This window comes from Rana temporaria, chromosome 1 (assembly GCF_905171775.1).
Source record: "Rana temporaria chromosome 1, aRanTem1.1, whole genome shotgun sequence".
Lineage (NCBI taxonomy): Eukaryota > Metazoa > Chordata > Amphibia > Anura > Ranidae > Rana > Rana temporaria.
In genome coordinates, this window is record NC_053489.1 from 239,924,727 (window position 1) to 239,939,292 (window position 14,566).

General features: G+C 44.9%; 1 protein-coding gene across 3 annotated transcripts in view; it reads right to left on the reverse strand.

Moving 5' to 3' along the window:
* Window positions 1–13,887: 13,887 nt before the first annotated feature.
* The window catches only part of AP1B1 (adaptor related protein complex 1 subunit beta 1), a 42,462-nt gene continuing 41,783 nt past the window's right edge, over window positions 13,888–14,566 (reverse strand). For all 3 annotated transcript variants that reach the window (XM_040351950.1, XM_040351952.1, XM_040351951.1), the window contains one exon: window positions 13,888–14,282. In XM_040351950.1, coding sequence (XP_040207884.1) covers window positions 14,208–14,282 — 75 coding nt within the window. In that variant the 3' untranslated portion in view covers window positions 13,888–14,207. The remainder of the gene's footprint in view (window positions 14,283–14,566) is intronic.

The window sequence follows — 14,566 nt, forward strand, 5'->3', positions numbered from 1 at the left end:
TGCAACTTCGCCTTTTTTATATCCTTAAATTAACTTTGATGCATTTTTTTTACTGAAAATGTGCCCTTGATAAACCATTAATATTGTGTGACACAAAAAATTTAAACGACCACAATATTATTCTCCAGGGTATCTGCTTTCAAAAATATATGTTTTGGGGAGTTTTAACGAAACACTAGAAAAAGGGTTAATGGACTCTAAGAAAAAGATTTGACTGTAAGCACAAAAAAGAGGATTTTTATAACAGCTTACCTGTAAAATCCTTTTCTTGGAGTACATCACGGGACACATAGTCTAGTAATTACTAAGTGGGTTATATTCCACCTTCAGGTGCTGGACGCTGGTGTAATCAATTAGACAGGAAGTTTCCTCCCTATATAACCCCTCCCAACCTCAGTTTTTGTAGCAAAGCAATAAGTGTCCCAATATCCCCAAACAAGAGGGGCGGGAGCTCTGTGTCCTGTGATGTACTCCAAGAAAACGAAACATTTATTATCAAATACTTACCGTAATTTTCCTTTCCTAATAGGCTCCATGGCAGCATACGTGTGGGTTGGCCCCGCCTCCATAACTACCCAATAGGACCCCTCCCTATAAATTTCAGCTGTGGGCTCTCAGCCGTGTTCCGTAACTGGCCTACTCCAAGCATTGGGAGGGACTCCTGCTGCCATGGAGCCTATCAGGAAAGGAAAATTACGGTAAGTATTTGATAATAATTTTTCAGTTTTCCTGACATGCTCCATGGCAGCATACGTGTGGGAAATAACTCGCCAAACACACCAGGGCGGGCAAAATGCTGAGGCAAGAAAATAAATTAATTTAACACTGTCAACTGACAGCACTTGTAAATTAAAATTCAGTGAGGATAAAGCAGCCGGTTCAACACAATAGTGGGAAACAAAACGTATTAATAGATGACCACGAAGCTGCTCTGCGTATAACTTCAGGTGCGACATGACGTTAGGCTGCCCAAGAAGTCAAAATGCTCCAATTTTAGTGCGCAGACACTGCCTCTGGAGGAGCCCTTGGCTTTGTATGCCCTCTGGATGGTCTGAACTATCCAAGCTGCAATGGATCTGATTGAGGCCCGTTTTCCTTTGTTCTTTCCATGAAGAAAAATGAAAAGAAAATCTGTTTGTCTGAAAGATTCTGTCATTTCCAGATATCGACTTAATGTGTGCTCCACATCAAGGGGATAAATACTTTGATCTTCAGATAACCCAAAAGTGGGCAGTACAATTTCCTGATTTTCATGAAAAATGGATGTAACTTTAGGATTTGAGCCCAGCATTAGAATTAATATTGCTCTATCTGTAAAGAAGGTCAAGATTTCTGATGTCTGAGACTCTTTTAGCTGAAGTGACTGCTACTAGAAAGACAGTCTTGAGAGTAAGATCCTTAGCAGATAGTGGTTTATCCGGATCAGAGCTGATCGTGGTAAGATAGCCCAGGACAAGAGGCAGATCCCATTTGAAGAACCTTGGTTTTCTCTGGGGTCTAAGCCGGATGGCACCCTTGAAGAACTGGCGAACCAAAGGATGATTGGCCCAAGAGATTCCAGTAAATGCAGAGATGGCTGAGATTTGCACTCGGAATGAACTGATTGCTAAAGGTAAGTCCAAACCTGTTTGTAAAAAAACAGAGTATATCTTGGACCTCTGGGGAATTGCAAGGGTTAATTCTGGAAGACATACTGTATGATCTGTAAAGTTTGACCAGATACGCTCGTAAACTTTGTTAGTACTATTTCTTCTAGCATTAAAATGAGTTGAAATAGCTTCTTCTAGACATCCTAATACTTCAAGCCTTCCCCTCTCAAGAACCACACCCTGAGGTGCAGATGAGCTGGACATGGGTGCAACGTTGTGTCCTGAGAGAGGAGATCCGGTCTGAGAGGAATCGAGTCATGGTAACTGAGAAGCGTTAGGAGGGAAGACCATGGCCTGTTTTGCCAAAATGGAATAAGTGCTAGGATTTCTACATCCTCTGATCTGAGAGGGCGAAGAAACTGAAGAATTACAGGTATTGGTGGAAAGGCATATGCTTTGCTGAATTTCCATAGATCTGTGAGAGCATCTATCCCATAGGCTTGGGGATCCCGGAACCTCGAATAATACTTGATCAACTTGTGGTTGTATGGGGACGCAAACAAATCCACTTCTGGGGACACTCCCAGTGTTAGAAGCCAATTGAACACTTCTATGTGCAGAGACCATTTGTTGTTGTTCAATTGGATTTGTGATAGAAAGTCCGCTTGAACATTCTGGACGCCTGGAATGTACACTGCCGAGATGTTGGCTAGGTTCTTCTGGGCCCAATTCATAATTGGCTTCACCTCTCGGAGTAAGGACCAGCTGCGGGTTCCACCCTGCTTCCTTATGTAAGCAACAGCGGTTGTGTTGTCCAGCCTGAGCATCACATAGGAATCCATTAATAGATGGCGGAAGGATATGAGCGCCTGAAAGGCAGCTCGCAGCTCCAGTATGTTGGATACAGTTCCTTGAGAAGGTGTGCTCCACCTGCCTTGGGCTATTTCTGTCAGGCAATGAACACCCCAGCCCTGACTGCTGGCATCTGAGGTTATTGTAACCCAAGTGATGGGATGGATCGAATGACAGTTGTGGAGATTCTTCCCCTGAAGCCACCACAGAAGAGACTTTCTCATGGGTTGACTGAGCAAGATGCGTTGACTCTTGCTCACCCTGAGAGCAATAGGGACTAACGCTACTAGGATACAAAGCCTCAAACCACGGCACTCATCAACAGGCTCCCTCTGTACATGTGTAGCTCGGGACTCCCCCGAGCACTGTCACGAGGACCGTCCGTATTGGACTCAGTGGAATCACTGACCTGCTGTACTTTGCCCTCAAAAAGCCCCATATTTGGGACATCTTGTGTTTGAGGCCAGTCGGAGCCACCCTTCTCCCTTTTTCCACCCCCAGGACACCAAAACTATATTTTGGGGACACCTAGAACCCACAACACAAGGGTTAACTCTTCAATCCTTTGTCTGTTACAAACGAGAAAAGAGCTCACAACCACACACTCCTGTGGCCCCTGATGAAGGTCTCTTGTCTTATCAACAGACCAGAAACGCGTCGGGAAAATCTCCATCGCTCTCTACAGAGTGTTTTTTAATCAATGTTGTATGCTTTCTGTCACTGGGTTTATTTTGTTTGTTTTTTCTTGGTTTTATACACGGGACATAATTTGTCCCAGGTGTCACTTTTTTATTATTTTTTATTTGTATGTTTTTTCATTGATTGTTACAGAAGATTTATGTAATCTAATGTCCAGACTATCTCTGTGAACAGATGTCAACCCATCTTGGTTCAACCCAGTTAATAAAATGTATTTATCTTGCACTGGAGTCTGGCCTCTAAAGTCCCATCTGGGGGTAATTCGTTTTTCTTTTCTTGCTGGGGAAGTCACATTGCTGGAGAAACCCTTTTGGAATGGGTGAGTGTGTTACTGAGCCCACTTCACCATAGGAATGGTGGCTGCCATGGTGCCAATCACCTTCAAAACATTGAAGATCAGATAGGTGAGGAGCAGCAAGTGTTCTGTCCCGGATTGTTGCAATTTTCTCTTCGGGCAATGAAATGGTGCCTTCTATTGTGTTGAAGAGGGCACCTAGAAATATCAGAGATTGTGTTGGAACAAGATGACTCTTCTCCAAATTCAATAGCCATCCGAATTCTTGGAGAGTGGCAATTAGGTCCCTGTGTTCCAGGAGTTGACTTCTGTCTTGAGCTAGAAGTAAGAGTTTGTCTAGGTAGTGATGAAGACGAACTCCTTTCAATCGGAGGAGAGCCACAATGGCTAACAGAACTTTGAAAACTTTGGAGAAGACCCGAGGTGACGTTGTGAGACCAAATGGTAGGCAGGTGAACTGTAAGTGTTGATTGCCTACCGCAAAGCAGAGATACTTTTGATAGTCTGCCACCACTGGACCGTGGAAGTATGCGTCTTTCAGGTCTATTGACACTAACCAATCTCCTGGATGGACTGACTGCTGGATTGTCAATAGTAGTGACTCCATTTTGAATTTCTTTCCAAATAAATCGGTTGAGATGAGTCAAGTCTATTACTGGTCTCCAGGTACTGTTCTTTTTCTGTACCATGAACAAAGGGGAGTACATGCCTTTGCCTCGTTCGCCCTCTGGAACAGTAATGGCTGCGCCTTGAGTTACTAAAGAGCTTACATAAGCCAATAGGATTTGTTTCTTTTCTTCTGTACATGGAAGATTTGTAGGCATGAATCTGAGCCTGGGGTTGCTGTTGAAGACCCAGGTGTGGCCTGAAGAGACCGTCTTGATGGTCCAAAAATCTCGAATTGAGGCCGCCCAATTTCAGAAAGACTTTTCAGTAGACTCCTGATTACTAGAAGGAGTAATCTTAGTTTGCTTCTTGAAAGAAGACTGTCTGGATTTCCAGGGCCTTGAAGATTCATAACCAGGCCTGTAGCTGCATGCTTCCCTTGCACTCAAAAGGGAATGCGGCACCAAGCTTGCTTTGAACCTGGATCCACCGACCAGGGACGAAGCCATAAGGCACGGCGGGCAGTAACCGCTGACAACATTACTCGAGCCACTAGGCGAATAACATCAATAGAGGCCTCCCCCAGAAAGGCCGATGCTAGCCTGATTTCCTGAATAGGAGAGCTCTTGGCCATTTCTTCAGAGATACTTCTGAGGGAATCATTCACATTGTCTGACCATGCCTCTAATGCCGCATACACACCATCACTTTATGTGATGAAAAAAAACGACATTTTCTGTGAAGTAAAAAACAACGTTTTTGAAACTTCAATTTTCAAAGACGAAGTTGCCTACACACCATCGTTTTTCTCACAATGTTCTAGCAAAGGGAGGTTACGTTCTCACCACTTTTTCCATTGAAGCTCGCTTCATAACTAGCTTCTGGGCATGCGCGGATGAAATAACGTTGTTATAAACAACGTTTTTACTACACACGGTCAATTTCTGTGAAGTAAAAGTTGACGTTTTGAAAAACGACACATGAAATTGAAGCATGCTTCAATTTTTTTTGGTCGTTTTTTAGAAGACATAAAACAACGTTTTCCCCCACACACGGTCAATTAAAGTGACGTTTTTAAAAACGTCATTTTTTTTCATCACATAAAACTACCGTGTGTACGCGGCATAAGGCTTTTGAGACAGCTGCTAAAGTCAGAATTGGTTTACAGACTGATCCTACTGTCAAGTAGATTCTCTTCAGGTCTGAATCAATCCATCTCTCTAGAGGATCTTTGAAAGAAACCGTATCTTCCAGGGGAAGGGTTACGTATCTCACCAAACGCATCAAAGCTGCATCAACCAATGGAGTAGAGTCAAGATGTTTCACGTCTTCCTCTTTAAAAGGATATCATTTTGCAATTTTTGACTGCATAGATTTTTATTTTTATTTTTTATCAGGTTTACCCCATTCTTCTGAGATAATGGCACCTATTTCCATGACAAACGGAAAATAATGTCGCTCCTTATTGAGCGGTTTAAGAGAGATAATTGGATCTTCCAAATTCAAAACTTCCTTGACTGCATTCACTAAAGCAGGAACTAAGGCATAATCAAAGCCTATCCCTGACTCATCCACTTCTGAACCACTCTCTGAGGGGGGAGCTGGCTGGTTTGAGCGACTTTAAAAGTCTTATGCGTTTGTCCCTGATCCAACAAGGGAATCATTGGGTCTGGAGGAGAATCATGCTGCACTCTGGCATCTCTCTCCTGTAGCGACTTGTCCACGACCCGCTTAACCAATGCTTCTAGGTGTTTGACTGCATCTTCCCTTTCATTGGCTGCCTTTGAAAAACAACGGTCGCAAAGGGACTTGCTAGCAGAAACCGGAGCCTTGCACCCCCAACAAAATCTCTCTGAACTCTTGCTGTGAGATGAGGGGGGTAAGGAGTATCCCTACTGGGATGTCCGGATTTAGAAGAATTATGGTGTCTAGAAGATGAGTGCCAGTGGTGTGATTTAGAGGACCCGCTACGTCTGCGGGACTCGCTGTGATGTTGGTCAGACCTAAAAGGGCTGAAAAAGGAAGAATAGAGAGAGAGAGAGAAACAAGTCATGACAATGCCTTATACTCCACTCTCTTCCTCCCCAACAGGAAAAGAAAAACATAGTTTTCCAATCTTACCTGCTGAGAGAGGGCGTAACCTATCTGATTTACGTTACGCCGCCGCAATTTTTTGAGGAAAGTGCTTTATTCAGAAAGCACTTGCCTCTAAAGTTGCGGCGGCGTATCGTAAATCCCCGGCAGAATTCAAATTCCGCGGCTAGGGGGCGTGTACAATTTAAATCAGGCGCGTCCCCGCGCCGATCGAACACCGCATGCGCCGTCTGCAAATTTTCCCAGCGTGCATTGCTCCAAATGACGTCGCAAGGACGTCATTGGTTTCGACGTTAACGTAAATTACGTCCGGCCATATTCGCGAACGACTTACGCAAACGACGTAAAAAATTCAAAACTCGGCGCGGGAACGACGGCCATACTTAACATAGGATACGCCGCACTTACCCCTCCTATAGCAGGGGTAACTTTCCGCCTGAAAAAGCCGAACGCAAACGACGTAAAAAAAAGCGCCGGGCGGTCGTTCGTTTCTGAATCCGCGTAAATGCTCATTTGCATATTCAACGCATAAAAGATATGGAAGCGCCCCCTTTGCCGGCCGGCCTGGAATTGCAGCCTAAGATCCGACGGTGTAAGTCACTTACACCTGTCGGATCTTAGGCATAGCTATGCGTAACCTGATTCTATGAATCAGGCGCATAGATACGACGGCCAGACCCAGAGATACGATGGCGTATCAGGAGATACGCCGTTGTATCTTCTTTCTGAATCCTGGCCCCAGATCTCAAACAACTAAAACACATGCTAAAATCCGACTGTTCTGAATGAGCACTTACCGGGGGTAGTCTCTGAAAATGCACCGGGAAGCCGTCGTTTCAAAGGATCGTTCCTGAGCATCACAGATTTCCCCTGACTTTTTTTAAAAATTACGGCGATACTCGCGAGGTTGCGCGAACCAAACCTCGCTTTCATTCCTGAGTCCATCTGTTCGTAGAACGCAGACGGAAACCTAGAAGTAAGAGGGAGCGGCGGCTGGAACGCACGGGAACCAGCCGCTCACTGGGTATGATGCAATCATGAAAAAACAGCATATGGAAAAACAGAGAAACAATACAAACATAAACACTGCTGCCATGAAGGCGATACCGCTTACCACCTACGATCGATTCGACCAGGGACACCGCATCCATACACACACCGGGCTTTCAGCAGATAATGGCCACCTGCACATTGCTAGGTATTCAGGCCTGTGCGCGCTCGTCTCTCCAGTGGAAGACATAATCCAGCTCTTCAGCGCTACTCTGCAATACACTCCATACCCTGCTTAACAGTCAAGGCTTATCGGAGGGATGAGACACCATATCATCGGCCGATCTTGATCGTAGGAACAATCGTCTTCAGGTAGGAGAACCAAAACCACATGGTCCAATGGAGGAGGACAAAAAAGGAACATGGCTGAGAGCCCACAGCTGAAATTTATAGGGAGGGGTCCTATTGGGTAGTTATGGAGGCGGGGCCAACCCACACGTATGCTGCCATGGAGCATGTCAGGAAAAGGATTTTACAGGCAAGCTGTTATAAAAATCCTATTTTCTTTATCGTACATCACGGGACACAGAGTCTAGTAATAACTAAGTGGGACGTCCCAAAGCAATGCCTACTGAGGGGAGGGAGACACAAATAACGCAAAACGCCATCAGACGTGAGGATCTATACTGCTGCCTGCAGCATACTGCGCCAAAAAGCGGCATCCTCTTGTCGTCTTACATTCACCCGATAGAAATTAGTGAACGTAAGCACCGACGACCAAGTTGCGGCCTTGCAAATCCTGCACTATCCTGGTAGGGTGCACTCTAAAAGAAACAGGGGGAAACCCTCTCTATAAACCACAAGCCTGAATAATAACCTGATGAATCAACATTGAAAACAGTTGATTTAGACGCTGCCTGCCCTTTCCTGGGGCCTTCTGGTAGCGCAACAACATCAGTTTTCCGAGCAGCCGCTTCAGATAGGCCTTGACTGTTCTCACGCTAACGAGAGAGTGTAACCATTTTAATAGCTGATCTGAACACTGCCTGCCCATTTCTAGGGTCTTCTGGCAGCACAACAAAACGTCAGTTTCCTATATCTGAAACCTTCAGATCATTGGTGTGTGCAGTCTTTGGCATTAGGGTGTGCACCCCAAAGCTCAAACACACTCTACCGATCACTCACAATGTTCATTTAGAAAGGGAAGGGGCCAGTAAATGGCATATTTACTGGCCCCTTCCCCCACTCAGCCTAAAACATCCACAGTAACAACCGGTGGGAGAGGAGGGAAGCTGGCAGTGCTGTGGGAGAGCCAGGTCAGTAGGGGGATCTGTTCTGCACAGGGTGATTAGGGTGTGCCTGGGCACACCTGGCACACCCTGTGCGCACGCCTATGCTTCAGATAGATTTTTAACTGCTCTCATCTATATTGAGAGAAAAGCAATAACTTTTCCTTCCGCAGAACAAGGTTCTGGAAAAAAGGAAGGCAAGAATATATTGATTTAAATGAAAACTAGATCCTTCTAGGAAATAAGGTTGGGTGAGGAGTTAACATCACCCTATCCTTAAGAATAATTAAGTATGGCTCTATACAAAAAAAGTTGCCAATACTGAAACTCTCTTGCGGAGGCTACCGCAACCAAGAACACCAATTCCCTTGTTAGAAGAATGAAGGGAAATATGATGCATCGGCCCAAGGTGCTGACCTTGTAAGCCGAGAACACTAGACTCAATCCTCCGAGCACAAGGGCGACCCAACTGGCAGACTTATACGCATTACCCCTTGTATAAAGGCCGGATCAAAGAGTGCGAAGCAAGCGACCTTTGAAAATACTGACAAGACCGAGATCGGATCCTTGGTGGAACATAAAGTGGAGGTTCACCCAAAAAGTTAATTTTTAACCTTAGATTGATGCTCATTTTGTCAAGGGGAATCGGGTAGTTTTTTTAACCACTTAACGCCCACCGCACGCCTATTTATGTCCACAGAATGGCACGTACAGGCAGATGGGCGTATATATATACGTCCCTGCCTTCTAGCGGGTCGGGGGTCCGATCGGGACCCCCTCCGCTGCGTGCGGCGGGCGGCTTACCTTGGGGAGCGATCCGGGACGACGGCGGGGCTATTCGTTTATAGCCGCTCCGTCGCGATCGCTCCCCGGAGCTGAAGAACGGGGAGAGCCGTATGTAAACACGGCTTCCCCGTGCTTCACTGTGGCGGCTGCATCGATCGAGTGATCCCTTTTATAGGGAGACTCGATTGATGACGTCAGTCCTACAGCCACACCCCCCTACAGTTGTAAACACACACTAGGTGAACCCTAACTCCTACAGCGCCCCCTGTGGTTAACTCCCAAACTGCAACTGTCATTTTCACAATAAACACTGCAATTTAAATGCATTTTTTGCTGTGAAAATGACAATGGTCGTGCGGCGCCATAAACAGCCCCTCCCCCTTGTCCGGGCACTTTGATAGACAGATCACTGTCCCAGGATTGGACGGGGATCTGTCTATCAAAGTTCCCCGGACAAGGGGGAGGGGCTGTATATAGCGCCGCACGGCGGGGAAACACACAACTATTGTAATGAAAGCTGTCATGTTCCCCAGGGCTCTAATTAGCCAGGCGGCGGCTCTCCCCTCTCATCCCCTACGATCGCTGGAACACAGGCTGAAACTGGGGGGGGGGGGGGGGGGGGACACAGGCTGAAACTGGGGACACAGGCTGAACTGAGGAGCGGGACACAAGCTGCATTGGCCGGACATGGGCTGGCTGCATTTTTGGGTATGGATAAAGTTGTTGTTAATATTTTTATAACTTAATTCTGCATAGAACATTTAAGTGTAATTTCATGAGATAATATATGAGGGCGTGTTTAGTGGTAGGGCAGGGTTGGGCGGGGCAACTGGTGGCGAGTAACCCTTGAGGCCTGGCTAGTAGCTCAGGACTTGAAATTTTGAGCCATATATATATATATATACACACACACACACACACATACACCTGCCAATTCTTTTGTAGATGCTCTAGGAACATGTACCATTCTGTAGGCTGTAGTGTAGCAATAAACTGCACAGTTCAAGTAAATTGTTGCAGTGAGGCAGGTTTTCCCCATAACACAAAGCCCAACATTCTGTGTCCGCAAGAGGAATTATTTCTTTTTTTTTTTTAACAGTGGCTAGCTACTAGATGGAGCTGAAGATACAGGCATTAATTGCTTTTCAAAAATTAACGGTCACATTTTGTCAAGGATGCACACTTGCTTCTGACATTCATACAATAAATATGCCGCGTACATACGGTCGGAATTTCCGACAACAAATGTTTGAGAGCTGGTTCTCAGTTTTTCCGACAACAAAAGTTCTTGTCGGAAATTCTGATCGTCTGTAGCCAATTCTGACGCACAAAAATCCTACGCATGCTCGAAATCAAATTTGACGCATTCTCGGAACCTAATTTTTCTCGGCTCATCGTAATGTTGTATGTGACCGCAATCTTGACGTTCGGAATTTCTGACATTTGTGTGACCGGTTTGAGCGAACAATCCGAAAAAAAAAATCCACAGTTTTGATGTTGGAATGTCCGATCGTGTGTACGCGGCATTAGAGTGGGAGTTGCATAAACTTTACCTATAGTTAAAGGAGTTGTAAATACTTTTTTTTTTGCTGAAATGACTGTTTACAGGGTATAGAGACATAATAGTTAACTGATTCCTTTAAAAACGATTAAAAATAGATAAAAAATCAATCATATAATGTACCTGCAGTTTCTAGTTTTGTTTTTGCATGTTTCCTGCTTCTCTGCTGTACAGAGCCACAGAGCCAATACAGGGCAGTGATGGTTTGGAAAACGAAACTGATTGGTGCTGTGGGGTTTTAGACACACAGTAATCACACCTCCTTGATTAGTGACCACAGAGAGAAAAGCTCCCAGTACTGTGGTTATCAGGAAACAGACAACCAGGAAGTGTGGAGATCGGAGAAGAATTACAGCAACTTGAGAGCAAAAACGAACAATGAGGACATGAAAACAGCACTGCATTAAACCGGGGGTTCACCCTAAAAAAAAAAAATTCTTTATCTACCATCCAAACCAGCATACTAGCATCAGCTACAGTATGCCTTTTTTTGCGCTGTACTTACTGTTTAATGCGTCACTTTCGTTTCAGACTCCGGCGGGGAAATAGGCGTTCCTATGAAGAGGGGAACATGATTGACGTCCGACTATGACGCGTCACGCGTTCCGAAAATAGCCGAAATAGGACTCGGATATAAACGGCGCCTGTGCAGTCAGCTCCTAGTCTGTGCGCAGGCGCCGTATAGCGCTGTGAAGAGCCGAGTCCTACTCCGGCTATTTTCGGAACGCTTGACGCGCCATAGCCAGACGTCAATCATGTTCCCCTCTTCATAGGAACGCCTACTCCCCGCGGGAGACTGAAACGAAAGTGACGGATTAAACAGTAAGTACATCGCAAAAAAAAAAAGGCATACTGTAGCCGACGCTAGTATGCTGGTTTGGATGGTACATAGTTGTTTTTTAGGGTGAACCTCCGCTTTAAGGTAAAGGAAGCTATTAAGATAAAAAAAAAAAAAAAAAAAAAAAAAAAAAAAAATTCCTTTACAAACCCTTTAAGGCTAGAATAAGGCTTACCTATAAGTACTGTAAATATCTCCTAAAACTCACTGCTTAGGCAATATGTACTGTAGATGCAGCCAAGGACGTCACCAGCGCATGCGCTCTGAAGGAAGGGCACGAGTATGCCGTTCCTTCAGAGTCCTGTGCTGTAAACGGCAGCTCCTGCGCGCATGCGTAGGACTGACATCAGTGCGGCTCTGGCCACTCACACAGCCGGAGCACACGAACCAGAAAAAAAAATGGGTGAAGATGAAAGCATATTCAGCAGGACAGTGTGCCGCTGGAGGGCTTTGTTCTAAGGTAAGTTTCACATAATGTGCTAGTATGAGATACATGCTATATATCACCTACATTTAAAAAAAAAATAATAATAATAATCTGCATCCGAGGTTTGCGCCTGGACTGTAAATTACATTATGTGGACATGTGTACAGCGAAAATGTACTCTATTGAAGTACAACTCTAATTCCAAAAAACAGTTGGGTCGCTTCGATGCTGCCTTTCCAGATATGCAAGCTGCCCATTCCACACGCACTAATGCACCGCCATACCATCAGGGATGCAGACATACCATCAACACCTTTTTAACTGAGCACTGATAACAAGCTGGAAGTCTCCCCTCCTTTTTAGTCCACATTGGCCCCAAAAAAATAAAACAAGGTCATATTTTAAAACGTCTGACCAAAGAACAATTTTCCAGTTTGCAACAGACCATTTTAAATGACCTTGGGCTCATTGAAGATAGCTTCTTTTCTGGATCATGTTCAGAAATCTGTGTATTAGAGAACTACAAGTCATATCTGCTATCCTGCCAGACAGCTTGTAGTTACAGCGATATTAAAAGGTTTGGCTTTAAAAAAATAAATATATATACATACATACACACACAACATGTCATACTTGCCTGCTCTGTGTAATGGCTTTGCACAGAGAAGCCCCAATCCTCTTCTTATCTGGCCCCCCGCCGGTGTTCCTGGCTCCTCCCCCTTGATCAGTGCCCCCAATAGCAAGCCGCTTGCTATGAGGGTACTGGTGCGTGCTCATCCTTGAGCCCTGCTCTATGCGTCCATAAGACACACAGAGACGCGGCTCGGCCCCACCCCCCCACTCTCCCTTCATTGGCTCGCTGTCTGTAATTGACAACAGTGGGAACCCCGGGACAGTGCTGAAGCCGTCATGCACATCGCTGGACTGAGAGGGGGCCCTGGTGAGTATTTGAGGGGGCTGCAGGGGGAGCAGCACACTTCACAGAATGCATGAAGGTATATATAAAAAAAAAAAAAAAACTTTCAACCTTTACAACCACTAATTCAGAAGCCCTACAGCTTTTAAAACGACAGACCAAACTGACAAATCGTATTGACGCACAGTCTGAAAGCTGTAGGGCTTGCCTACAGGAGCCTGATCACAGGTGCAAAGCTTTGTATGTTCCTGTGGGAAGAAATAGTAAATGCTCAGTTATTATTTTTTCCTAAAAAGGTGAACTTGGCCTTTAAGCCCCTACATACAAAAAGATGTATAGGTCTTCTTGCTGTTCTGGTGAGGTTATCCCTGGCTTCTGCTGACAGCAACAGGGAATTGGAAAGTAAAAAGGGAGGGGGGTGTGGGTGCAGGCATTCTTCCAGGACAGAGCAGTGCTCATGTAATGATGTGTGAGGGGGCTGTAAATGACAGATCAGGCTCACAAGAAATGGGCAGAATGACCGTGCCCTAAATAGGACTGCTGGTGCTGTACCGAACAGGAATCGGGACAATGTTTCCTTGCCTGTGATTAGCGCAGCTCCGACTTCCTGGCGGGCTCTGCACACACGCCGGAGCTCATCCCAACTCTGCATACAGGGATAAGGTATGGAGATCGGCACAGTGAGGTAGGCAATGGGCACAGTGAGGCGAGTTGGAAGGGAGTCGTCTTATAAGGTGAGTATATCCCAAAACCAACCTTTTAGCTGGAAAATTAGGGGGGGTCGGCTTATACGCCGGCAAATACGGTACTATCACAGGGACCCAATAATCAACTACAAGTTGTTTCCACCAATAGGCATCAAGTTAAAATAGAAATGAAAGGAGTATAAAAAAGAGTCACATGTATGAAAGTTTTTATTATATACAGGATCAGTCCAAATTCTTCATTTTTTTTTTAAGTTAATAGGGTCCAACAGAACCTACCTCTTACAGAGATAATACAGAATCTACCATAAAAAGGGGTGAGAGCCACCAACATACTCATGAGAGTAGGAAACAGTTTAACCCCTCTGCTGTTCATGTGGGAACAAAGGGTTTAAAAAGGAGGCTTGGGAGTAGGAGCATAAAATCAATTTTCATCATTTGGTCCATACTTTGCAGATTAGAAAAGGAGCAGAAACATGCACACACGGCATTCTTATGTCCTGCCTCAATGCAGGAAGGATGGTGATCGTCAAAAAGCTGGCATGGAGTGAAGCTCAAAGCTCAGTTCTTCAAGATGGCTTCAACGGCTTGGAAGACGAATGAAGATACCTCAGGTGCCCGGCACTTTAGAGACAGCTGTACGCAGAAAATAATAATGGTAAGATTTTTCTTCCTATAACACCAGAATACTTATACTTGAAGAAATAAAGAAGTTTAAGACATAAGCTTCCTCTCTGCAAACCACAGCCAACATTTGTTTATTTCTAACAGGTAAGGATTGGAAGTATTATTATCAACCTAAATGCAACTTCAACATAAAACACCAGGGCCTACCATAATGAAAATATTAAATTGAAACCTTTGTTTCTAAAAATGACAAACAACAGCACATAAGAACATTTCTAAATAAATGGGTTGGG